Genomic DNA, 25,888 nt, shown 5'->3' on the forward strand with positions numbered 1-25,888 from the left:
TCACAGGGCTCCTGGCACCCCGGCCCTCTTGCATCCACCCTGCTCCTGCTCCCAGTCCCTAAAACCAGAGCAAGCAGTCTCACCTGAGGACTGGCACCCCCAGAGCCCCCGCCTTTGGCAGGGGACAGTACACAGCCCCGTGCCCGGTGCCGGTTCCCCTCTCCCTGCGGTGTGGGTGCAAGCTGGTGCACCACAGCTCTCTGCAGCAGCTCTCCTCACTCCATGTGTGCTGGGAGGCGACCAGCGATGCTCCTCAGGCAGGACCGGGTGGATATTGAAGACCAGGGACGGGACGCTGCTCCCCTGTGTCCCATCCCTGCTCGCCAGTGGGCAGCGCAGGCACTGGGGCTCTGGGAGCGCTGCCCGTCCCCCCGTCCCGGCTGCTCGCGGGTCACCGGTGACCTGGAAAGGCCGTGCTGTGGAGGATGCGTCAGCCACGGGCCGCGAGCCCAGCACTGCCCCGGGAGTCTCCCCCGAGCTGGATTGTTCATGCGCAGCGCTCCCACGGTCCCGATACAGTGCTGCCGTGGGAAGGAGCAGCTCGGTTCGGCCAGCCCCCACCCCAGCAGGGTTTAAATCCCAGCCAGTGGGCCCAGCAGCACGGCTCCCCGACAGCAGCACGATGCCAGGCGAGCGCACCCTTCTCCTGGCACTCCTGGCACTGTTGGCGGAGCTGACGCCCACCCTAGCCCAGCAGCACAGTCCTGGGTACCGGAGCACTGCCCCCGCGGTCACCCCAGCACCGCGCCGGGCCCCGCGGAGACGCTGGCCCCCCGCCATCCTGCCTGTCCCCGGCAAAGCAGGCGAGTGCCCGGCGGGGGGGAGCGGAGCCCCACGCCCCCCCAGGCTGTACTGCCTCTCCGACCACAGCTGCCCCGGTGCAGAGAAGTGCTGCGAGAGCGGGCAGGTCAGGACCTGCCTCCTCCCCACCACAGGTACCGCCGGCTCCCCACGAGAGATACCAGCGCCGGGACCAGGCGATGGGTGGGATGCGGGTGGGGGCTGGTGCCTGTGTCGGGTGCCTTTGGTGCGAACCCCGCTCCCTGGGCACGTGGCCGCACGGAGCATCTCCCTCTGCAGAGAGCCCTGGCTACTGCCCCCGCGCCGGCAGTGCCAGCGCGGCGAGGTGTGGGATGAGCTGCCACAATGACACCGCGTGCAGCCCCGGGGAGAAGTGTTGCACCCGCAGCTGCTGCGCCCGCTGCGTGCACGCCGAGCCAGGTAAGGCAGACTGGGTGTCCCCATGCTGGGCTGAGGATGCCACGGGACAGTCCCCCCGGGTCCACAGCGCCCCATCGCTCCGTGGGAAAGCCACGGGCGCTGTGGGGCCAGGCCGGCTGCATGCTGAGCCCCAAGCCTCCCCTCTTCTCCAGCCAAACCCGGCCTCTGCCCACGGAAGCGCGCCCAGAGGAGCACCGCTGCCTGCCCCAACCGCTGTGCTGACGACCGAGACTGCCCCGGGGACCGCAAGTGCTGCTTCTCCGGCTGCGGGCTGGCCTGTGCCCCCCCAGACACAGGTACAGCCCCGCCATCCCTCCCCCTGGGGCTGGGGCTCGCCAGACCCACATCCCCCCTCCCAGGTATGTGCTCCCCCATCACTGCCCATGGCTGCCCCATGGCCGCCCTGCAGCCACCCCACGGCCAGCCCGCAGCTGCATTGGTGGTAGCACAGCTCTTCCTCCCCTGCGAAGCCTGGCGTGTGCCCTGCTGTGCTGCCGGAGAAGCCCCAGCGGCCATGCCTGGCCGAGCATGCAGCCGGTGGCAGCCGTCGAGGCCCCAGGCAGCGTGTGCCGCCGGCTCTGGCTCCCAGTGCCGCACACCCACCCTGGGCACAGCCCTGGCCATCATGAGCCCCTGGGCAGGAGCAGACCCTTGGGGTGCTGCGAGAAGGGATCCCTGTGCCCAGCTCCTCCGTGATGGGTGGGCGATGGCCCTGGGTGGGCACGGGGCTGCACCCCATCCTGCACCCCCCTCCTGTATCCCCTTCCTGACACCCCCCTCCTGCAACCCATTCGGGCTGGGTGCTGGCGAGGACTGCAGCCAGGGTTGTCCCTCACTGCTCCAGCTGCGTCCCATACTGACCTGTGCCTGGTCTCACTGGGTCAGACTGGTGTGGGTGTGAGGTGAGCGGCTGAGGGCAGCATGGGGCTCTGGGAGGGAGGATGGGGGGCAGGATGGGGACAGGATGGGGGGCAGGATGAGGGTAAGACGGGGGCAGGATGGAGGCGGAGGCTGTGCCAGGAGCGAGGCTGGGGGAAGCAGGATCCCGGCACAGCAGTGGTCCCCTTTGTCACCAGGGTCCCGCCGTGCCGCAGCCAAGCCCGGCACATGCCCCGTGGTGCTGCGGGGCTCCCTGGGACCCTGCCTGGAGCTCTGTGACACCGACGGCGATTGCCCCGGCGCCGCCAAGTGCTGCACTACCGGCTGCGGCCACGTCTGCAAACCGCCCACCGAGGGTAAAGCCACCAGCGCCCTGGGGGGCTGAGACCCCCCGCGTCCCCTCCCTGCCCTGTCCCAGACTGAGCCCTCCAGGCCAGGGCCGGCACCCCCTTGGCTGTACCCACCCTTTCTCGGGGCAGCCCTTTGCCGCGACCCTCCGAGGGGGCAATGGGAGTACGGACACCCAGCTGCTGTCCCCATGGGGCAGGAGCTGGGCGAGGGGCTCACCCCCTGCAGGCAGGGCAGCTCCCCCAGCCCGGAGGTGTGCCCTGCCCGCAGGAGGTGAGACCCTCACCCCTCTTTCTCTTGGCGTGCCAGCGCGGCCCGGGCTCTGTCCCCCCGTGGCTGATGGTGACCAGGCGGCCGAGTGCCTCCTCCTGTGCCTGCAGGACAAGGAATGCCCCCCCGGCCAGAAGTGCTGCCTGCGGGACTGCGGCCGGGCGTGCGTCCCCCCTCTGCGGGGTAAGGTCCTCCCCCCAGCCTGCCACCTCCTGGGTCCCAGCAGCCCGGGGGCACCGCGCAGGTCTCGCCGCTGCAGCGGGTCTAGCCTGGAGGGGACCGAGGGGTGCCCAGGGTGGGGGCATGCCAGGGGCCCCCATCCCTCAGGGCGGGAGCACCCATCCTGCACTGACCGCCTCATCTGCCTCTTCCAGGCACAGCCTAGCCCTGGCCGGGAAGGGCTGCACCAGGAGCTGCTGTTTCGGGGCTGCTCCTCACCCTGCTGCCATCGCACCCCTGTGGGTGAGCAAAGAGGTGCTGCTGCCAGCAGTGCCTGCCACCCTGTGCCCGTCCCTGCGCCGGACCCTCCACACTGCTGGAAAGATGGCACCAGCATTGCTCTGATGGGCCCTGGCCAGGGTCCCCGACGCCCCCAGCCCCTCCCAGCCATGCCACCAAGGGCTGCGCACCCCCCGCACTGCCCCACTCCAGGCCAAGGCTGAATCCCAGTCAGCTCCAGCCGCTTCACAGCACTGAAATAGAATAAACCGGCACATGGCCGCTTTCTGCTCTGGATCACCATCCCTGTGCTCTGCTGCAGGTTCCCGGGAAGTGCAGGCAGCCCTGGGCTGCGTACAGGCAGGGAGGTGCAGGCAGGCACCCAGCCCCTGCAGGCAGGCGCTGCCCTGGGGCAGGGAGACGTTCCTGTTTCCATGCGGGTGCCCTCCAGCCCCATGGTGACCATCCCACCAGGTCCGGGGGCCGCTCCAACGTCCCCTCAGCAGTCAGGGACTGGAGCGCAGAAACCAGTTCCCTCGGATTCCTTGTGCCGAGGAAGGGCTCATTTGCATCCCAAAGTGTGAAAACCTGGTTGGAAAAGCAGTCACGGGTTGGGGTAGGTGAAGCACTGGGACAGGGAAGGGGGCAGGGAGCAGCACCCATGTGCCAGTGGACCACAGCAGGACCTGCTCACTCCCCGGTCCCAGCCCAGCCTCATCACCATGCTGGGACACTGAGCTGACCCAGGACACCTCTCCCACCGCGTGGTGCCGGATCCTGAGCCGCGCCGTGCACAGAGCCTATGCCTGGCTGAGCCAAGCCACTGCTGCAGGCACACACCATGGTGGCAGAGCCCCTTTGGCTGCTCCCGCTGCAGCACCGGGACCAAGTCATGGGGTCTGTCCACGGCCCCCACCCCAGGGAGGCGAGGGGCAAACAGGGCTGGAGGGAAACCCGGGAAGGGGGTCGCAGTCCACTGCGGCGGGGACAGGGCTGTGCGCTGCCGGGGACGGCAGCTGCCCGACCCCAGCTGCCCTCCCCGGCCCCTGCAGGTCGTCCTGACCCAAAAGCGCGGCTTGGCCGGAGATAAGCGGGATGGCTGGCGGGGCACCAGCGGGTTCTGGGAACTGCCCCTCCTCCTGCCCCTCCTGCCTGTGGCATGGCCAGCATGCCAGGGCTGGCAGCCCCGGCTTCAGCTGCCTGGGCACCCCCACCAGAGACCTTAAACCTGGCCCCGGCTCAGCTCTGGACACGCGCAATATCCCCGGCAGCACCATGAGGCCGGGGGTTTTCCTCCTCCTGGGGCTCCTCATCCTCAGGGCAGAGCCGGGCACTGCACCGGAGGAGAAAGGTGGTGAGTACCAGCAAGCAAAGCCGCAGCTGCCAGGCACAGGTATCCTGGGGGCAGCTCCTTGCACCCCGGTCCCCCTGAGCCCCTGCCATGTCCCCTCTGTTCCTGCCTGGCACATGCTGGTGGGCACCACGTCCTGGCCTGCGCCGCAGCCCCGCTGCCTCAGGGACCCCGCTCCCACCCTGGGCTGCATGGGCACGTGTGCATACCCTGCACCCCCATGTGCGCACCCTGCACCCCCATGTGGTTACCCTGCACCCTGCGTGCACAGCAGCTGTCGGCACCCAGGGGTGCGGCAGGGACGCTCCCGGCCTTGCTGGGCAGCCCCACACCAACACTGGCAGACCTGGATTTGGGACATCTGTGCCCACGGACCCCAGCGCCTGGCCCGGCTCTGAGGAGGGGCCTCTGGGCAGAGCAGGGGCTGCGTGGCGAAGGCAGGAGCACGGAGGGTGCTGGCAGGGGCTGGGCAGGGGGACGGGGCTGCACGGACCCCCCGCACCTGCGTCCCTGCAGTGTCTGGGCTCTGCTCCTCACACCTCCCATCCCTTCCCCACCCTTGCATGCAGCCCCCGACCCCGGGGACGGACCCAAACCCCGGTGGAGGGGCCCTAGGCTGTGGGTGCCGCTTCCTGGGCACAGACCCCCAGTGCCAGGGCCCCCCTGCCGTGGGGGCGATGCCGGGTGCGGTTGTGCCCAGGTGCAGTACTGCTCTGCCGGCCCCAAGGCAACGTCCGGGTTCCTTCTTTGTTTTAACCAAACAGCTGCTGTTTGGAGTGAAACCTCCCGGCAGCGTCTCTGTTTGCAGCCCAAACAGCGCAGCCCTGCCCGGAGCCGGCAAGGGGTGTTTGCAGAAACTGCTGCTCCCACGGAATCTCCCGGCTTGTGGGCAGGAGTCAGGCACAGGTGCCATCTGGAGCTCGCCCACGCCTGTGCCAAACGCAGGGCTGTCCCGATTTTCCCAGTGTGGCCGAGATGAGCACAGGGTGCCAGGAGGAGGAGGAGGAGGAAGAAGAGGAGAAGGAGGCTGCAGCAGCGAGGAGCATGCCACTTGCAGTGAGGATGCACAGGGCAGCAGGATGCTCAGGGACGGATCCTGACCTCCAGCCGGTGCTGGCTCAGTGATGGCTTCTCCCTGGCAGGGCCAGCAACGCTCCTTGTGGCACTCGCTGCCTTGTGAGGGCACACACAGCCCCGTGCCGTGCCACGCTGTGCCATGCAGGTCTCAGTGTGGGGGTACGGCAGCCCCAGGGCCGTGCCGCAGGGAAGTCTCGAGCCGCGCTCCAACCAGTCCCTCTGCTGCCACGGCAGCAGGACTGCCTGCACTCCAGGCTCTGCCTGGCAGCCCCGGCATTGCCATCAGCCAGGCACTGCCATGCCAGCGAGTGTGAGCCAGGGCCCCGAGAGGCTGAGCTCCTGCCAAGATCTTGCCCCCCACTTCGGTCCCCTGTCCCCTGCAGGGGGAACCCATGCCCTGCTCCCTGGGAACAGAAGACGAGGGGCTCTGCTGCCTGGTGCTGCCCTGACACCACCGTCCCACCACAGGGGAGCCCCAGAAGCCGGGGAGGTGCCCACGGGACTTGACGCGCTGCCTGCGCCAGGAGCCCCCCCTCTGCGCCAACGACTCCAGCTGCCCTGGCTGGCACAAGTGCTGCCCCCAGGAGTGCCAGCTCCGCTGCACCCTCCCGGCGAAAGGTACGGCACCACGGCATGGCCACCAGCACCACCTCTGTCCTGGGGCAGCCGGCACCCTTCTCCTCCATCCCTGTCCCCATCCTTGTGCTGTCTCCATTGCCACGGAGCAGCTCTTCATGCGCTGCTGGCAGCCTCCTGCCCACGGCTCCCAAGGCCAGCATGGGGCATGTGGAGGGGTCTGGGATGGGGCACGTGGCAGGGTCCAACCGGGGTCAGACAGAGGGGTCTGGCAGGAGCAGGTTTCCTGGCGCTGCCCCAGGACACCACTGGTGCAGCCTCACCTCTCAGCCCCATGCCACTCGGCGTTGCAGAGAAACCCGGTGCCTGCCCGGCGGCAGCCCCCGAGGGGCTCTTTTACCCCTGCTCCTTCCCCTGCCTGGAGGACAAGGACTGCCTGGGAGCGCAGAAGTGCTGCCCGCTGGGCTGTGGTCCTGCCTGCTTGGAGCCAGTGCAGGGTAAGGCCTCCGCAGGGGCCGGCTGGGAGCACGGCAGAAGGAGAGCCCCAGCTCACCGTGGCACGGCTGTGGAGCCCCTCCGTGCTGTAGACATTTGCCACGTCCCTTCCATCATGGGCTCCTGGGGTGGCCACACGCCGCTTCCCCTACACCAGCAGCTCCTGGCAGCTGCCAGAGAAACCCAACGCCGGGACGCGGCTGCTGGGCACCGGGAGTGTGTGGACCACGGTGAGGGAGCCAGGAGCCCCAGGGCAGGCAGGGCAGCTGGTTGGGGATCCTGAAGCCTCACACCCGCTCTGCTCTGCCAGACCCACCCAAACCCGGGAAATGCCCCACGGCGCAGCCGGGGATGACAGGGCTGTGCTGGGAGCAGTGCCGAGGTGACAGCGACTGCCCCGACGCGCAGAAATGCTGCAACAGCAGCTGTGGCAGCAGGTGCCTGCCGGCAGCCCCAGCCGGTGAGACGGGACAGGACAGGCAGCGTGGGCAGGGCCGTGGCACAGGGACCAGGGGTGATGCCAGCCCATCAGAGGATGCCAGCCCTGCCCCAGCCACCCCGCAGCCGCACCACCAGCAGAGGTGCCGCCAGGACCAGGACTGTCCCCCATCCAAGGTGTGCTGTCACCAACGGTGCAGCCAGGAGTGCCACGCATACAGCCAAGGTGAGACGGGTGGGAGCCGCCCTGGAGCTTCGACAGCTCTGCCCACCCCTGGTACCCACGGCTGTGCCTCCGAGCGGTGCTGGGAGCCAAGGGGACGGGGACCCCGGTAAAGCAGGAGTGAAGGACTGTGGGGACCTGCACCCTGGCCGCCTCTGGGTTCCCGGTGCCGAGCTGCCCCACACCGCAGTTGGGACCCCTTGGCACGTGCAGGGCAGACGCTGCCCCAGCCCCACTGCTGCCTGCATTGCAGAGCGGCACCAGGGGAAGAGCTGCCGTGGAGACGGGGACTGCCTGCACCCAGAGACATGCTGCCAGCACCGGTGCATCCCTGAGTGCCGCACCGAGGCAGCAGGTGAGTGCCGCGGCTGGGGCAGGAGCCACGCGGTGCCACGCTGCCTCCTCAGCTGCTGTCCCAGTGAGGGCCAGGGCAGGAGGGTGTGGAGCGGGGCTGGGTGGGCCCCCAGGACTGACGGTGGGGACAGATGCATCCCGGTTCCCGTTGTCATCCCCGGCCCTACGTGCAACAACAAGCCAGCTGCCTCACAGGGGCCCCTACGGCCACACCAGCCTGGCAGGAGGGCATGAGGTGCCGGAATGACGGAGACTGCGGCAGCAGGGAGACGTGCTGCGGCGGCCAATGCGCAGAGTTGTGCAGCGCCGAGCACCAAGGTGGGACATAGGGGATGGCTGAATATGGTGAACAACGGGGGCAAGGGCAGCTCCTCTCCGCAGCCCCAATGCCCCGCGGCAGAGGGCTCTGGTGCCAGCCTCATGGTTCCTGCGGGAGGAGATGCCGCAGCATTGCCACAGGGCAGAGCCGTGCTGTGGTGCCTGGTGTGCCCAGAGCCGTGGTGCCGAGGTGCCCGTGGTGCTGAGGGGGTTGCGGTGCCAAGGGGGCTTGTGTGCCCCACAGGGCTGTCAGGGCTGCAGTGTGGGTCCGGGCAGCCATCCTGGGGCACTGCAGCCACCCCGCACCATGCCCTGCAGGGAAGGCTGGCTTCTGCCCGGCCCGTGCCGGGCTGTTCCCCAGTTACGACTGCAGAGCCTGGTGCTGGCACGACACCGAGTGCCCCGGCGAGGAGAAATGCTGCCTGCACGGCTGCGACTATGCCTGCCTGCCCCCGTCCCGAGGTGCGAGCCGCTCAGCCCCACACCGGGCAGGGTAGGGGCAAGGAAGCAGCGGGCAGGGGTCCCCCCCAGCTCTGGGGGCTGCAGGTTTGGGTGAGGGAGACCCGCTGTCGCCCCTCAGCCCTGCTGCCCCCTGCCCCCAGAGAAACCAGGCATCTGCCCCCTGGCCGAGGAGGCACCGACCACTGCAGCCCCGTGCGGCACCACTTGCACTGGGGACTGGCAGTGCCCGGGGACCGAGAAGTGCTGCAGCAGCAGATGTGGCCACGTGTGCTCGGCTCCCGAACGAGGTGAGGAGACAGTCACCGGAACAGCAGTGCCACATGACACCGGGCATGTTGGCAAACCTCCTGCAGGGCAGGTTGTGGGACGGTGCTGCTGCAGGGCAGGCGCTCGGAACCCCTGGGCTGCAGCCATCAGGGTGCCCCGAGGCTCTGGGAAGGTGGGTGCCTGCAGTGCGGTGGGGGTTCCGCCCCTGCTGCCCCTTCCTGCCCCTCTCAGACAAACCTGGTGAGTGCCCAAAGGTGAAGCCGCGGCAGACGCTGGAGCCATGCGCGGAGGAGGACTCCTGCACCCACGACAGGGACTGTCCCCGGCAGGAGAAGTGCTGCTTCTCCGGCTGTGCCATGCGCTGCACCCGCCCTGCCCGAGGTGAGTGCGGGCAACCCGGCCACCGGCACAGGGAAGTGGCACACAAGCGGGGCTAGGACCCCACGTCCTCGCCCGGGTCCCCTTGTCCTACAGAGCACCCCGGGCAGTGCCCCCGGGCAGAGCCGTGCTGGGACCCCCGGCGCAGGCGCAGGAGCCAGTGCCTGGATGACAGCGTCTGCCGGCGAGAGGAGAAGTGCTGCGACACTGGCTGCGGCTGGGAGTGCCTGGCTGTGCCCAGAGGTAGCGGGAGCAGCCAGTCTAGGGGGAGGTGGCCGCCAGCCCCCCGAGGGTGACTGGGTGACAATGGGTCACCGTGCCCCTGCAGAGAGCCAGGACAAGGCTGGCAGCCTGTGCGTGGAGGAGTGCGAGGCCGACTCGCAGTGTCCCCAGGGACAGAGGTGCACCAGCACCGGCTGCGGCCGCGTCTGCATGGACATCCCCGGAGGTGAGAGCCAGCCAGGCTCCCCGGGAGCCATGCAGGGCCACCCCAAGGTGCCCCATGGTGGGGTCCCCTGAGCCGGGTGCTCCCCAGCCGGGTGCTTGCCTTGCAGGCAGAGTGGGAGTGTGCCCCATCCCCAGGGAGGCAGGGACGTGCCTGGACCTGTGCAGCTTCGATGAGGAGTGTCCCTGGGGCCACAAGTGCTGCAGCAACGGCTGCGGCCACGTCTGCACGCCAGCCTCTCTGCAAGGTCAGGCCCTTGCACTGAGGAATCCGTTCCCCCACCTGGCTGAGCCCAGCGGGGACAGAGCCCGGGGTCCCCTTGGCACCAACCCCGCAGGGGCATCCTGGCCCTCCCTCCCCAGCGAGGTCCCCGCACCATGACCGCGCTGGAGCCCCGTGCTGGGGGCTGCTGAGGCAGCTCTGCCCGCGCATCCCGCACTCTCCCCACTCCAGGGACACAATCTACCCCTGTCCTTTCTATGCCTCCTCCTCTTTCCGTGCAAGTGATGAGCATCCACAGCCTCCACTCAGAGCCACCACATTACTGTCCTCTCCTGCCTGCAGAGCGCGATGCCGCAGTTGTGCCGCAGCACGGTGCCAAGCCGTGCAGAGAGGAGTGCGAGGCCGACTCGCAGTGTCCCTGGGGACAGAGGTGCACCCACACTGGCTGCGGCCGCATCTGCACGGACAGCCCCAGAGGTGAGATGTGGCTTGGCCAGCCAGGTCCCAGATGTTGCCTCAGGAGCCATGGGGTGCCCCTCAGCCGGGTGCCCCACGGCAGGGTGCTTGCCTTGCAGGCAGAGAGGGAGCGTGCCCCATCCCCAGGGGCCGCGGGACGTGCCTGGACCTGTGCAGCCTCGACGAGGAGTGTCCCTGGGGCCACAAGTGCTGCAGCAACGGCTGCGGCCACGTCTGCACACGGGTGCCTGGTGGTAAGGGGGCCCAGGGCCGCCGAGCCACGGCTGGCACCGGGGCTGGCACTGGGGCATGTGGGGTGCCAGCTAGACCTGTGTGAAGGGTACAGCCCTCAGCATGGTCCCAGCTTGGCATTACTGCAGGGCCGGTTCCTGCTGCTGCCCCATTGCTCTGCTGCCAGCAGAGATGCACTTTCGGGGTGAGGGGACCCAAAGGGACATGGAGCAGGATGAAGCTTTCACCAGAGCTGGCCATGCTCAGCTGCAACCATGGCTGCCGGTCCCTCTCCCCCCGCAGCCTCAGGGCTCCCTAAAAGCATGTCCTCCTTTTTAGATGCTGTGTGACAGGAGAGCAGCTCCTCCGCGGCAGGAAGATGCCTTCGTTAGGGAACACGGGGCGGTCACAGGCCCCAGCTGGCCTGTCCCCTCCCCACCACCTCCAGCAATAAAGCGTGTGCGTGGCCGCCTCCAGCTGCCTCCGAGTCTTGGCAGTGCTGGGCTGGCCCCACCGGGCTCTGGGATGGCCCCTCATGCTCCTGGAGCAGCCCCAGCATCGTCCAGGGCTTGCCGGGGAAGGGATGGTCCCGCCAGGGCTGGGGCCAGGGGACTCGGCCCATGCCGGGTTTGGTGCCACGGGGCCGGCGAAGCGATGCAGACACAGACCCGGGTCTGGGGCAGGCTGCGGGATGGACACCACCCCGGGCATCCATCGAGGCAGGGGCCATTCCTCCTCTGTTAGGTCGCTTTAGCTCCCAGCCAGGTCACGTCGGCAGCTTGAGGGCAGATCTGGGGCTGGGACCCCATCCAGAAGCAGCAGGAGCTGCAAGGTGGTGGCCGGGGCGAGACCAGGGGCTGCCATGCGGTGCGGCTGAATGCACCCATCGCCCAGTCCCAGCAAGGGAAGGCGGCCCAGAGGGACGGGCGCTGCCTGCTCCTGCCCGCACGGGCAGGAAGGACAAGACCCAGACGTGCTCAGCCAAGGACCCGTCCTTGTATTGAAGTGTCACAGCCCCAGGGGAGGGCTGGGCTCCTCCGGCCACGCATCACGGCGCAGGAGGGGACAGCCGTGCTGCTGCGGGCACGTTTCCCTGCCCTCGGGCTGGCAAGCATCCACGGGTGAGCCGCAGCCCCCAGCACGGCCGCCCTGGGCAGCGGTGCTCATCGCCGCCAGCCCGGCGGGGAATGGCTCCCGGTGGGGAATGGCTCCCTGCGGGGACGGGGACATGGCCACTGGCTGCAGCTTCCCCAGGGCAGGGGCCGTGCCGAGGCCACCGTGCTCCCTGGGCCGGCGCTATCGGGCACCTGGAACTGAGAGACGGGGGGTCAGGAGCAGGGCTGGACCGGGCATCGCCGGGGCAGGAGCAGCCACCGGCCGCAACACATGGCACGCACACACGGCACACGGCTAGTTACCGATGTGGGAGCAGGCTCGGAAGCACTCGCCCTCAGTCTCAAAGTTGTTCCTGTTGCCACCGCAGCCGCCGTAGATGAACTCCTCGCACTGCTGGCTAGAGGCGTTGAAGAAGAAGCGGCGGAAGAGCGCCTTGCAGCTCCCGCAGACGGAGGGCAGGTAGCAGAAGTCTGCATGGTCCAAGGGGGACGGGCTGAGCCAGGGCTGGGACGGGGACGCCACGGGGCTCGGCACACCTGGGGCCCTCAGAGAATCCCTTCTCACCGGTGAACACTTCGCACCGGCAGCCAGCTCTGCGCCTGCCCGCCCTACAGCCCCACACACCAGCACCCTGGGCGCTCCCGCACCACACAGCGTGGTGCCCCCCCAGGGTCTGCAGGACCCAGCAAGGGCTTGAGGCACCCCAGGAAAGCCCCTTCCCAGTCTGCTTCGCTCACCCCTCCTGTCTGTCGCCCACCCCCTGCGCTCACCACGCTGGCACTCCAGAGCCCCACCGCCGCGGCACCGAGCCCTCACCCAGCACTGGCTCCTGGCACGTGTAGCCGCACTTGCTGGGGCAGCACTTGGTGGCACCGGGGCAGCTGGCATCACTGGTGCAGCGGGAGCAGGAGGCATCCCTGCGACAGGCACTGCAGTCTTCATCCAGCAGGTCCTCCACCTCCGGGATGTGGTAGCAGTACCCGGGCTTTGCTGTGGGACACAAAACCCAGGACGCTGGGGAGGGCTGCAGAGCGGGGGGCTGAGCAGCCCCCCAGCACCCCAGGGCTGGACCCCCAGCATCCGCAGCCCCACACCCCTGCGGACAGCCAGCACCATGTGGGACAACGGGGAGCACCAGGCAGCAGCAGCACCCGGAGCATCCCTGTCCCTGGGACGTGCCCTGGGCGCACTCACCCATCCCTGGCTCCTCTCTTCCATCTGTGTGCGGTGCCGGGCCAGACCGTGCGGCGAGGGGGAGCAGGGCTGCGAGGAGGAGGAGGAGGAGGAGGAGGCGGCGGCCGGGCGGCAGCTCCATGGTGCCCTGGGTAGCTGGATCTGGGCCCCGGGCGCAGTGGGCTGGGATTTAAGGTGCGCGGGCGGGGCGGACGGAGCGGGGCTGGCGCCGGAGCCCAGCTAATTCCTGCCATGCGGGTAACGAGACACACCCAGGCAGGGCCCGGCCTCCCCGGTGGCATCCCAGCCACAGCCCTCGAGCCGGGGGGACCGGTAGGACGGGACGGCTGACCCGGCGCAGCCCTCGGGGAGCCCGGCTGGGCGGCAGCGGCGTGCCCGGGCTGGGTTGGGGGCACCGCCGGCACCCACCCGCAGCCCCTTGGGGATGAACCAGTGGTGGGGGGATGTCGGCGTCGGCCTCTCTGCTGCCAGTGAGCGTGGCAGTGTTGTGCGAGGGCATGGAAAGCCGTCGGCTCCGGCACAGCCATCAGCCAGGGAAGGGTCTGCTCTCCCGGCTCTCCCTGCGGTGCAGGTCCTCGGGAAAGGCTGTGTGAGAGCAGTGCAGGGGACGTGCCTCTTCTCCCCTTTCTCCCTCACTCCCTCACGGCTGACGGAGAACATCCCAGGCGGGATGGTCCCACACGTGGGGCTGAGCCTGTGTGTACCATCTTGCTTGCCAGTCATCGCTGCTGTGGAAGGGATGTCCTGCAGGGCGGTGATGATCCCGTCCGTCCCCCCCCTGCAGGCACCATCGGCCCTTTGCCACCCACTTCACCACCCTCTCCTGGCTTGGGGCCATCCCCTTCACCCGCTCCCCTCAGGGGGATCTGCCCGTGCAGAGCCGTGCCCTGTGCCCCCCCAGCATCCCCCCTGCTCCCGGCAGCAGGTCAGGGTCTGGTGGCTGCATGGTGCCGGCATGAGGGGCATCCCCAGGGGATGGGACGCAGGTCGCAGCCTGCCCGGCTTCCAGATGGGGGTCCGGACCCATGGCAGCGCAGGGCTCCCGGTGCTGGGCTGCGTGGCAGGCAGGTCCCCGGCATCCTGCCGGCACCCGTGGGCGGGTGTGGGATGAAACCTGCCAAAAGGAGGGAGAAACAGATTAAGCTGTTCCCATTCAGCAGGAATAATTGTCTTCCTAATTACTGCCGTAATTACTGTCCCAAGGGGGAAGGGGAGGGCGAGGAAAGCTCCGTGGGGAGAGGCCAGGAAAGTCAGACCAGGGGTGGGGTTTGGAGGGAGGCACCACGACCCACCCGCGACCCACCGCAGCTTTTCCCTGCCTCTCCTCCAGAGCTCCAGGACAGAGACCCCGGCAGCATCCCCAGTACAGGACACGGCGATGTGACAAAGCCCGAGTGGGGCAGGAGTAAAGCCGGAGTGACATGCAGTGGCAGGGAGTGACATGCAGTGGCAGTCGAGGGGTGCAGGGTCAGGGTGGGCGGTGGGAAAGGGACCCCTGTGCAGGGACCGTGGTGGTCCTGGGGCTGCAGCTCAGTAGCTGCCCTCGGTGCATCTCCCACAACCTTGAGCTGTCCAGGACATTCCCGGTGGCACCAAAACCCCCAGCCCCACACCCCGCAGGAGGGCAGGGCCATGACACCAAAATCCACCGGGCTACATTTTTCCCCGCTATCTCTCTGTGGTATCTCAGCTGCCCGGGTGATCACTGTAACAACTGACATCGTCTTCCAGAGCAGCCCCTGCTGTCCCTGCACTGGTGGTAACGCCGTGGCTAAGCTGGGCAGACATCGTGGTGGACGTGGAGCCAGTCCCATGGGTGCTGGGGTTCGGGACAGCTCAGAGGGCGAGGGGGGGGCTGCTTCCAGGTAGATGTTGGGGTTGCACACAACAGAAAACCGTGCCCCATGGGGCACCCGTGTCGGTAACCCCTGCCCTGCCCTGCCACTGTGTCCAGCTCACACAGCTGGGGACGCACAGTGTGAGTAATGGGTGCAGCCGCGCGGGGCAGAGCCACCGGCCAGACCTCCACCGCGGCGGAAACAGTGACCAGGGCAGCCTGGCCCAGGGAGCACCCAGGAATGTGGCACCTCCCAGGGCAGGCACCCAGCAGGGGCGGGGATGGGGACAGAAACAGCGCTGTGCCACCGGGATGATGCTCCTGCCCAGACCAGGGTGCACGGCAGGAGAGGTGCTGGGGGAGCCGAGGGGAAGAGCGGGTTCCCCCAGCTGTGGCACGTCCCAGCTGGCCCCACACGGAGCCTGCTGGCCCGTCAGGATCGATGCTCCCTGGGGCTGACACAAGCTGGGCACCATCCCTGCTGCCCATCCAGGGACAGGACAGGGACAAATCCTGCGGGGAGTGGGGACGCCCCAGCACAGCAGAGCCAGTGTGCCCCACTGCTCCTCTTCTCGTGGCTCCGTGTGCTCCCAGGATGTGTCATCCCGCCTGCGTGTCACCTCCATCCCGCACACAGGGACACACCAACGGGAGAGGGTCCCCACACAGCCAGGGGCTGGCAAGCGCGTGGTGCCACCCAGCCAGCCTGGACTGCGGACGAGCACGCAGGGTTTAGATGGCACGTGCACACACAGCATGGGCTGTACACACACCAATGCACGCACATCCATATGGAGCGTGGACTGCACACGCGCGCACACGCACACACACGTGTCCACACCTGGCTGGCTTGGATTGCACGTGCGCGCACACACATATGCCTGTGCAGGCAGCCTGCCCGGCCGAGCATGCCGGAGCCCTCCGGCCTCTCAAAGGGACAGGCGCTCCCGGAAGGGAGCCGGCAGGGAAAGCCCCAACAGCTCCGGTGCTTCCATCCTTGCAACACGCCGCACCAGCAGACCCGCCTGCAGCCCCATGCGGCGCTGGCACAGTGCAGCCCTGGGACAAGCAGCAGCTCCCGGGACAGCCCCTGCCACCGGTGCGGCCTGTGGCACACTTGCAGAACCCCCCTCGGCACGGTGTTGGGGGTGGCTTCAGGGCCCCCGGGAGAGCCAGGGCCTGAGCGATTGCCGTGGGGCTCCAGGCACAGGCAGAGCTGTGGGTGGGAAGCGCAGCCAGACCCCGGGAAGGGCTGTGTGCCTCCAAGTGACGGTGCTGGTGCAGATCCATGCTCATGCCCAGAGCCCCTGGTAGCAGGCGGCCACAGGGGCCGGGGTGGCCGGTCCCGCCAGCCCCATGGAAGGGAGCGGGAGGCGAGAGGCAGCTCCAGCACCGCATGACAGGGACCCGGCCACCCGCTCCGTCTCTGGCAAGGATGTGGGACCCCGTGCTGCAGTCCCAGTGCCCGGTCAGAGCCCCCATGCAGTCTCCAGCTCCCTTCCCCCAGCACCGGGACCCTGGGACCCTGGTCAGTCCTGGTCCCCAGCTGCCACCCCAAGGCGAGGGGCTGCATGGGCACCGGCTGGCCAGGAGGTGCGGGGCTGAGGGGCCAGTGGTAGCGCAGGGCTGTGGACCGTGTCCGGTCACAGGATGTCCCTTGGGAGCCAGCAATTGTTCCCAGAGGCAGAACAATGCCCGGAGAGCTGCCAGGGCACCACGGGCCGCTCCACAGCACCCAGCCCAGGAGCCACCTCCGCTGCCTCAGCAGGGCCAGCCACATGCCGGGGTCCCCTGGCCCCTTGCTGCTGCCTGGCCCGTACCTGTTGCCCACAGTGGGAAGCTGTGCTGGCTGCTCTTGTCTTGTGGCACAGCATTGCATGGCATGGCACGGCACGGCATTGCATGGCATGGCACAGCATTGCATGGCACGGCACGGCATTGCACGGCACGGCATTGCATGGCACAGCACGGTATTGCATGGCACAGCATTGCATGGCACAGCACGGCATTGCATGGCATGGGATGGCACAGCATTGCATGGCACGGCACAGCTCTCTCAGGGCTGCAAAGAGCCCAGCGCCAAGCTGCAGCACCTTCGTGCCTCCCCACATGGCTCATCCAGCACCAGCAGCCCATGGGAGGGAGGGGACGGGGGAGTTCACGCTCGGACGGAGCGTGCCAGGCACTGGGGCACAGACCGGGTCACTGGGACCAACCTCCAGCCCCATGAGGATTTAAACCCCTGCCTGTGCCCGGACAGGCAGCCCCCACGCTGTCCGCCCTGTGCCATGCGGCTGCTGTCACTGCTCCTGCTCCTGGGGCTCTGCTGCCTCTTGGCCCGGCTGGTGTCCACAGGTGAGCGCAGGGCGGGTGTGGGCTGGGCGTGGGGTGGGCACAGGGAGCCGGTGGGACGGTGCTGAGGGAGGATGTGCAGCCGCATGCACAGGGACAAGCACGACCATGGCTGGGGTGCAGCGTCCCACACAGCGGTGCCGTCTCCCCACACATCCTTGCAAGCTGCAGAAGTGACCAGTAAACCCCCCAACAGCTCCCCTGGGAGGGGTGCCCAGGGTCTTGGGAGCCCTCGCTCCCAGGGCCCCACTGCAGGGCTGCCGATGCACCCCAGCATGCTCCCAAATGAAAGCCTGGGACGTGGATGCTCCTGTCTCTCCCCAGGATTCACCTACCCTGGACCCTGACTGAGGACCCAGCGTATGCAGCCACCCAGCACCAGACGGCCAGACGGCCATGGAGGGATCCACCAGCTGCTGGATAAGCACTCGTCCCCCAATCTGTCCTCCACCGCCTCACCCTCAGCTCCATGCTGAGCATCAGCATCTCTGTGTCCCTCCCACCCCCCCAGTAAACCCAGTCTGTGATGAACACTGGCTGGCTCCTGCTGTGTCAGTCTCCTGGCGAGCCTTCATTGGCCTCCATGGGACCTTCAGCCCCTGCGGGAGGGATGGGGTCCCGGGCAGGGGCTATGCCACCACAGCCGGCAGGTCCCCAGGGAGCTGCACATGAAACCTGCCCAAACTCCACGGGTCCATCCATCCCTGCTGGGACCGGGCTCATTCCTATTCCCGGAGACCCTCCTGGGAGCAGGCGCCCAGCGGGACCCCTTTGTGCCCCCAGAGAGGAGCTGGGCTTGCCCCAGAGCCATGGCAGCTCAGCCAGCCCTGACCTCACCTTGGTATGGCTCCACAGCGGGAGTGTGTCGGGGCTGCCCTGAGTCCTCGGGGGTCAGCTGGGGGTGCCCTTCACGTCCTGCACAGGCAGTGGTCCCCCAGCTCCTGACCCTGCTGCCAGCACAGCATGGTGTGGCACGGCAGGCACAGGCAAGGCTCCAAGGTGTGCATGAGCTCCCAGCACCCCAGCACACCGCCTGTGCAAAACCACCAGCTCCGGGACCTGTGGGTGTCCATGCCCACGTGGCTCCTGGCCAAGTCCTGCCACAGAGACTGTTTTTGGAGGATGCCAGGGGTGCTTGGTCACGGAGCAGCTCGTCCCAGGGAGCCCCAGGGGGCTGGGGGGCACGCACCCTGCAGGGAGGTTTCTCCTGGCCCAGAGATGCTCTGCTGGTCCTGGGTGGGCACCTGGTCGAGGCTGTCCCTGTGGCTCTCTCACAGGGGACATAGTCACGTCACTGTGCAAAGGGCCCTGCTGAGCCCACACCGGGCAGGAGTGGGCATGGGAGCTCCCCGTGCCCAGGGCAGAGCTGGGGCAGGCACGACGGCCCGGCCATGCCAGGCACTAACCAGGGACAGCTTGTGACACCAAGCCAGTGGCCCAATGTGGGGTTTATTAGGAAAGAGAAGGTCCTGCCCAAAACGCCGTTGGTGCCCGGGACCGGCCCTGGCAGAGTGAGGCAGAGGAGGAGGCCGGGGGTGGCCGCCCCTGCGCCTACCCACCGCGGGCTCTTCTCTCCCCACACGCTCCTTGCACGCCCTGCAGCATCGGTCACCAAGCGTCATCACCATCACCACCACCATCATCATCAATGTCATCATCATCATCACCATCATCATCATCTCCGTAGTCGTCATAGTCATCGTCGTCATCGTCACCGTCACTGCCGTTGTCGTCATAATTGTCATCACCATCGTCGCTGTCGTCACCATCATCGTCACCATTGTCATCACCATCACCATGCTCATTTTTATCATCATCATCATCTTCATCATCATCATCTTCATCATCATCATCATCATCATCGTCACCATCCTCCCCACTGTCACCCTGGTCAGACTCAGGCTTCTCTCCTGCCTCAGGCTTCCCCTCACTCTCTGGCTTCCCCCCGGTCTCTGGCTTCTCCCCCAGCACAGGTTTCTCCCCAGACTCCGGCTTCCCCCCAGCCTCTGGCTTCGCTCCAGTCTCCGGCTTCACTCCGGACCCTGGCTTTGCTAAAACCGCTGGCTTTTCCCTAGTCTCATTCTTCCCCCCACATGCTGGTTTCTTCCCTGAACTGGGTTTCTTCTCAGTGTCCAGCTTCCCAGCCAGCGTGGGCTTGTTCCCCGCCGTGGGCTCCTCCCTGGTCACCGGCTTCTTCCCCGACGTGGGTGTTACAGCAGCCACCGGCTCAGACCCAGGCAGGCGCTGGACCTTATCCACCCACTCTGCACCCGACTCCCACTTCCCACCCGGGACGACTCTGCCGGGCTGCGGACAAGGCACCATGCTGGGCTCTTCCCCAGGCAAAGGGCTCTTGCCCGGCAGAGCGATTCTGGGCTGCCCTGGCTGCGGCCGTCTGGCAGGACCTGCTCCGGGGAGCCCTGGAAGGGAGCAGAAAGCAGCAGCGTCAGCCCCGTTGTGCTAGTCCTGCACTGCCCTCCTACCTGAAGCTCCAGCCACAGCTCCCACCCATGGCTCCCACCCACAGCTCCCACCCACCAGCACCCTGCGTCATCACACAGGGCTCCTGAACTGGCAAAGCCCGCAGGGATCTGCCCTTTGATGGCTCAAGGTCTCAGACTTGGCACTTTGATGCCGAGCTGGGGCATCGAGGTCAGGACGCTCCCCGCGCTCGCAGCAGCCGGGTTTGCCGTGGTGCCACACGGCCGCGTTCTCCCCTGCGGCTTTTCCCAGTGGGTTTTCAGGGCTCTGCCTGCCTGCTGCTGCTGGGACAGCTGGGGCGACACAGCCCCCCGGGACCACACCATCGCCTCCCGGCACATGGCAGTGTCGTGGTAGTGCTGGTGCCCGAGGGGCCCTCACCCCCGGCAGCAGCAGGGCTGCAGAGGAGCTGCCGCGGGAGCCGCAGCATGACCGCCCGCCCGGGCTCTTCTGGGTGTCCCTGGACCGGGGCCAGCACCCGCCCACAGCTCCACCTGCGCCGGGGAGCTCGGGAGAGTCGGCACCGTGCCACGCTGCAGCCCACCCCAACGCCCACGACGAGCCCCGCGTCACCCGGGTTCATCCCCACCCAGCTCCCCACCACGGTTTGCCTGATCATCGCAGGCAGTGGCACTGGCAGCTGCCAGCACCCCCAAAGCACTGGCCTCCCCGACAGCTGCTCCTGTGGCACCCCGAATGCCAGCAGGCTGATTGCGGGTCCAGAGCTGGAAGAGCTGGACAAGAACTTGGAGAGAAAAGGCAAGAAAATGTATGTGTGTGTGTGTGTGTGTGTGTGTGTGTGTGTGTGTGTGATTGCAGCAACTTCTTAGCAAAACAAATACAAATATAGCATGTGCTATTTAACCAGGGCATAAATATATTGCTAAGCTTATTTAGGAAGTCAGTCTACACACTCTCCTGTTAAGCAGCAGCAAACAATCCCACTCGGCAGCAGAGTGGTGCAGCACAAGGCTCCCCATGGGCAGTGCTGGCCCCTTGACTTCGCTCTGAGACAAGGAATGGGACCAACACGTCAGCAATGGAGGCACCAGCACAGCCGGCTTGCTGGCAAAAGGTGGGTTATATCGTAAGGCTTAAAACCAGCCTGTAAACTGAGACCAAAAGAAACTCAAGTTCCTAGAGGAGAGCATTTGGAAAGCGATGACATTTCTGCCGACATGTTTTCATCAGCGTGCGATGGCCCCAGCGTCTTGTTACAGAGCAACAGCAAACCTGGCTCCCGCTGCACTGGAGCGGTTGCTGCCTCAGAGTTTGAGCTTTAGAATAAAACCACCCGGCTGGCAACACTTGCAGGAGCATTTGGAAAGAAGGGGCTCTGTAAAATCGCAAACACTGCTCTCAAAATCACTTCGTGGCTCATTTAAAAAAAATGCCATTTTCACTTCTTTGAAATTTGGCCATTTTTCCCAAGAAAAAAATATGAGTAGGAAAAATACTCTTCTTTCAGTATTTCCCTTCTCCCAGAGCAGCACATCCCCGGCAAGGCTGATGCTTTCAGAGGGCTCACAAGGGGAGACACCCTGAACTTGCCACAAAGCAAGGTGCACGGGCAGCTGCCAGCCCGGGTGAGGAACGTGCTGTGCCCTGGTCCGAGGCAGGCACCGGCGGGTGGGCAGCAGAGCTCAGCCTGCTGGAGCTCGGCTTTAACAACCTGCACCTTCTCATTTTGGCTAGAGCTGCCCCAAGCAGGGCTGTGACGGGTGGGGGTCCCCACTCGCCCCAGGGGGGTCCCAGCCCTGTGGATGGAAGCTGCTCTGCCCAGATGGGAGACCATCCCGCCCCCCCCAGGCAGCCCAGTCTGGGTCCAGTCCACAGCACCCCAGGGCTCTGGCTGGGCTGCTGTTTCCACCAGTCCCTGCCCCAGTCACTGGTTCGACTGACAAACCTCCTCCCGAGCATCCCTATGCCTGCATGCTGGTACCACCGCCATCTCCGTCCCCGGCAGGAGTTTTGCCAAACTCGAAAATTATAAAATTTAAGCAAGGGCTAAACCTCACAAGGGTTACAACTCTTCACAGAAAGCTTTCATAAATACAAGGATTAAGGCAGGCATTTAAACACACATCACTGAACATCATCATCAACACTGATCTAGTTGAAGATGTCCCTGCTCATTGCAGGGGGGTTGGACTAGATGGCCTTTAAAGGTCCCTTCCAGCCCACACCATTCTATGATTCTATGAAAATATGGAAAATATTCTTAAAATCTAGAGAGGCCGGGTGTTTCCAGCATGCCCATACTTGCCTGCGGTGGGTGCTGCCTGCAGCTCTGCCCACAGGGCGAGGAGCCCCAGCAGGAAGATGCCTCTCGCCGTCATACTGCCGGAGCCAGTGGCCAGGGCTGAGCTGGGCAGCAATTTAAAGTTCCTCCCAGGCAGCCCGGGTCTGGGAATGGGAGGAAGCAGCTCACAGGTGACTTGTAGGAACCTCCCACGTTTTACTGTAATTCTGTTTTCTAAAGAGCCACTCCAGCTGCCTTTCTCCACCCACAACCAAGGCAGGAGCAGGATCCAGAGTAGGCTGCATGCCGCAGGGAGGACAGCACAGGGACCAGGAGGAAGGAAGGGGAAACCTTGGCTGCACGGAGGCAGATTCTTCACCGCCGCACTTGACAGGAATCCCCACCGCCTTGCTGAGGGCTGTGACCGACCCCTCCACCACTGCTGCCCAGCAGTGCCCAGGGACAAACCATCCTCCCTGAGCCCCAGCATGCAGGACGCTGCCGGTGCCTGCCTGCGATGCCGGCTGGGAGAAGGCAGGGCTGCCCACACGTGCTCCCATTCGGCTCTGTTCCTGCCGGTCCCTTTGGCAGGTCCCCACCCTGGGGTCCGGGATCTTTCAGTCGGCGCTGGTCCTGCCACCAGCGCTGCCTCTGCCGGGGCATCTCCCACTTCCTGAGAGCATTCTGGGAGGTGTGTGAAGGACGGGGCCTCCAGCGCCGCTGCTTTATTAAATGGGATTTGCAAAGACAGTCCAAGATAGCTGCAGGGAAGGAAAGTGCCAGCCCAGAGGCACCCCCATCCAGAACAGCACCTTCTGCCACCATCCTGGGGGAGCACAGCACTCGCTACCATCACTTTGATGAACTGCTGTATTTAAAAACCAGCAGGAATAAACATCTCCTGGCAGACAGACCACTCCTCGTACTGCAGCACCACCCGTTTCTTTTCTTCACGTCACTGCTGTTAAAACTGTGAGGGAGAGTACAGTGGGAAGTGCTTACATGCAAAACCTGGTGCAGTTTTAAAGACGAGAGCTCTCGACCAAGACAGGGCATCTCGCTCTCGACCAAGACAGGGCATCTCCTGGCAGAGAGCAGCAGCCATGCTACTGCTCAGCAAGATGTTTGGGGAACTGTGAGCGAGCTGTGAGTGAGCTTTATCAACAGGAGCAGCCACCTGCACTGCCCCAATGCTGGGCTGTGCCTGCAGGCAGGAGCCCATCCCTGCCCCGCAGTCCCAGCCGAAATGGGCGTAGGGGATGAGCACCCACCCAGGCAGCAGCGCTGGGGAGCTCCCTCCTTCCATATGCAAACACCCTTTGCTCCCAAGGCTGCTGTTTCACATATGGGACTCTATTTGCAGATCTTTGTAGGGCCAATATTTAAGGCTTCATTTGAACGTCTGTCTCTAAATCCAATATTTCGTTTGCTTGTTCCGTTCACAAGCAGCCTGCTCCAGCTCTTTCAATGTTACTTATGTAAATCACCAGGTTTTGGCATCCAAATGAGCGATCTCAAAGTCTCCTCAGCAAATTAACGCTGTCTCCCGGCCCCACGGGGTCCTTCTCCTTTGTGGCCTCCCTGAATCCCTTGTTACTGCGGGACAGCCCTGCGTGGAGCTGGGCACGCACAGACAGCAGGCAGAGCTCGGTGCGATCCTTCATCCAGCCGAACCAGAGACTCCATCAAGGCGCTCTCAGAGCAGCTTTCTGGGAACTCTTGAGCATAAATTGCAGAGTTTAGTGTCCACGCATGACTGCCCAATTAATTTACACATGAGCATTCAATAATTGTATGCATGAGCACCAAATGAGTTCACGCAGGAGCACACATGCACAAATGCCAAATTAGTTCCCACAGGAGCACCCAAACAGCACAGCACGGGGACCCGGGGGAACACACGGTATCCGTAGGCAGCATGAGCACCCAGCTGGCACACACGTGAGCACCCCATCAGCCCAAGGGCTATTTTGGGCACAAATTGCCTGGTTTAGGAACACTGCCTGTGTGGGAGGAGGCCACGGATGTCCCTGAGCTGCAGCCGGTGGGCACATCTGTTATCTCTAATCAGTGAGTAGAAGTTTGTGTTAACAGGCAATAGATTAAATTAATTAAAAATTCCCTTGAGTCGAGTCTTATTTTGCCCAGGGCTGAGACTCCCCAGCCTAAGGACAAGGCTGAGCAGCCCCTTACTCAGTCGAGTGCTCACAGTCCCTGGAGAACCATACGCAGAGGAACCATTTCCCCCAGCAGCTGGGGACTGGAGCTCAGACTGCTCCCCCCACTGCAAATCCAGCAGAAGGGTCTGCTCGGATGAAATGGTGCTCCAATGAAATGGAGCTCTCTGGGGGGAAAAGTCTTGGGATATCAAGGATGAGCGCTCACCCAAGGCAAGAAGAGCATGGGAATCTGCCTTCAAACTCCAGGTCCAAACTGCAGGCCTTCACCAGAGACCCACATGAAAAGTAAATGAAAAATTAAATGCACTGCCACATGTACTTCCCTTTTCGCTGCTTCTGACTTCAGGGTAAAGACTTACTTAATAAGTTTGAGATAACAGATTAAGTAGTACCTTCAATTATGTGAGTGCTAACCCATTTAAATTAAGTTATTCTCAAGTCACACAGAGTGCTAGTCGGAATCTGATTTTGCAATTTTTTCCCTCCCTATTTAACTATTTCTTCCTGAATTATACACAAACCAAAGTGCAATCAATATTATAGGAGAATTTAAGGACTAGTTTGGCCAGGACACACCAGCACCAGCAAGAATGGGTTGGGCTTGCTGGATCAAAAGACAAAGTTTAAATCTCCAGCTGTGGGGTGAGTGAAATTAATTGGTTTGAGTTCGACATTGTTTCTACAATTCTAAGCATGTGCCACTTGACACGAACACTGAAAAGGCAAAGTTCCTGCCCAAAGAGCTTTCCATCAAAGTCACATCGAAGCGATGCAGGGGCAGTGCAAGGGACGCGACTCAGGAGCAGGAAGCTGCATGGCTCCATGCTGCCAAACCTGTGTAGGAAGAGGGCTCATTGCAAGAAATATGCTTTAAGTACAGGTTTAATCTTCTCTTCATGGCTGTGACTCAATTTGGATGCAATTTCTAGGCAAACCACCCATGTCTGTTGAAGATCCAGTGTTCCACACCTCACAGCTCCACGGCTGAACCCCGACGGCCCTGTGCTTATCGCGTGTTGCCGTCGCTGTTAATCACCGCCAAGCAAGACACCCCACGGAGCAACCTGTGCCATCCTGCTGGTGTCGGCAGCGTCGACTCCCTTCCACGCACCCAGCAAACCATCTGGAACAACTTGCGGGACTGCAGGGCTCCTTCCAACCCCGGGACTCCCACGGAGGAGAGCTCTGCCTCTGCCCCTGCCTCTGTACCTGCCTGTCCCTGTCTCTGCCTCTGCCCCCATGTCCTCCTCCTCTTGGGAACAACGCCATCGTTTTGGCACGTTTCCGTTTTAGCAGACCATAATCTTGGTTAACATTTAGGGAACTAATGAAGAAGAATGTCTGACAAGCACATTTCTCTACTGAAATAAACGCCTTGGAATGATGAACCCTGCAGGTCCTGTTCCAGCTCCACAACTTGGATCCTGCAGAGCAGGATCATACCTGCACCCATTGCACATGGCAGCACAGGTCCAGGGAGAGAAGGATGTGCACCAGAGCCCTCCGGCTCACTCTCAGGAGCAATTAGCAATTGTTGTGTGCCCACCAGGAACATTATTTGGGTCTCTGAATGCTTTTCAGTCATGTTTCCCCTCTCCTCAACAGCCATTTCCTGACTCTCATTGATTACCTGCAGCGCAGCACCAGTCTCATAAAACATCAGAGGGTGAATAGAGAAAAGCAAACCGAAAAATCATGTCTCCTGCTGTGGCAGGATGTGGCAGGCGTGTGCAGCCCCTCACCTGCATCTTGCAGATACTGGTGCCACAGTCATTTGCAAAAGAAGCAGCCAGAAGAAAGAGCAAATGCCCACGGTGATGGGCAGCACTGCTCCTGCACCTGGATACTCCCGAGCACGGCTGGGCTGTGGCTGGGGTAGGTCATCACTAAACTGACGCAAAGCTCGCAGTGTCCACATAAATCTGGCTTCCACGGGGCAGCAGGAGCTCACCTCAGACCCCCCTACATGCCCAGCCGGCTCCACAGACACAGAATATCCTGACACGGATCAATGGGAAAGGAGCTCTCGGCATTCAA

At 64.5% G+C, this 25,888-nt stretch overlaps 2 protein-coding genes across 2 annotated transcripts in view; both read left to right on the forward strand.

Moving 5' to 3' along the window:
- The window catches only part of LOC126045551 (uncharacterized), a 44,618-nt gene that overhangs the window by 9,299 nt on the left and 9,431 nt on the right, over positions 1-25,888 (forward strand).
- On the forward strand, positions 530-3,423 carry LOC126045557 (WAP four-disulfide core domain protein 3-like). Its single transcript, XM_049816860.1, has 6 exons — positions 530-935; positions 1,081-1,221; positions 1,374-1,517; positions 2,298-2,456; positions 2,758-2,901; positions 3,093-3,423. Exons 1-6 carry the CDS (start codon positions 623-625, stop codon positions 3,101-3,103), a joined length of 912 nt encoding a protein of 303 aa, XP_049672817.1. The 5' UTR covers positions 530-622; the 3' UTR covers positions 3,104-3,423.

This window comes from Accipiter gentilis, chromosome 14 (assembly GCF_929443795.1).
Source record: "Accipiter gentilis chromosome 14, bAccGen1.1, whole genome shotgun sequence".
NCBI classification, from domain to species: domain Eukaryota; kingdom Metazoa; phylum Chordata; class Aves; order Accipitriformes; family Accipitridae; genus Astur; species Astur gentilis.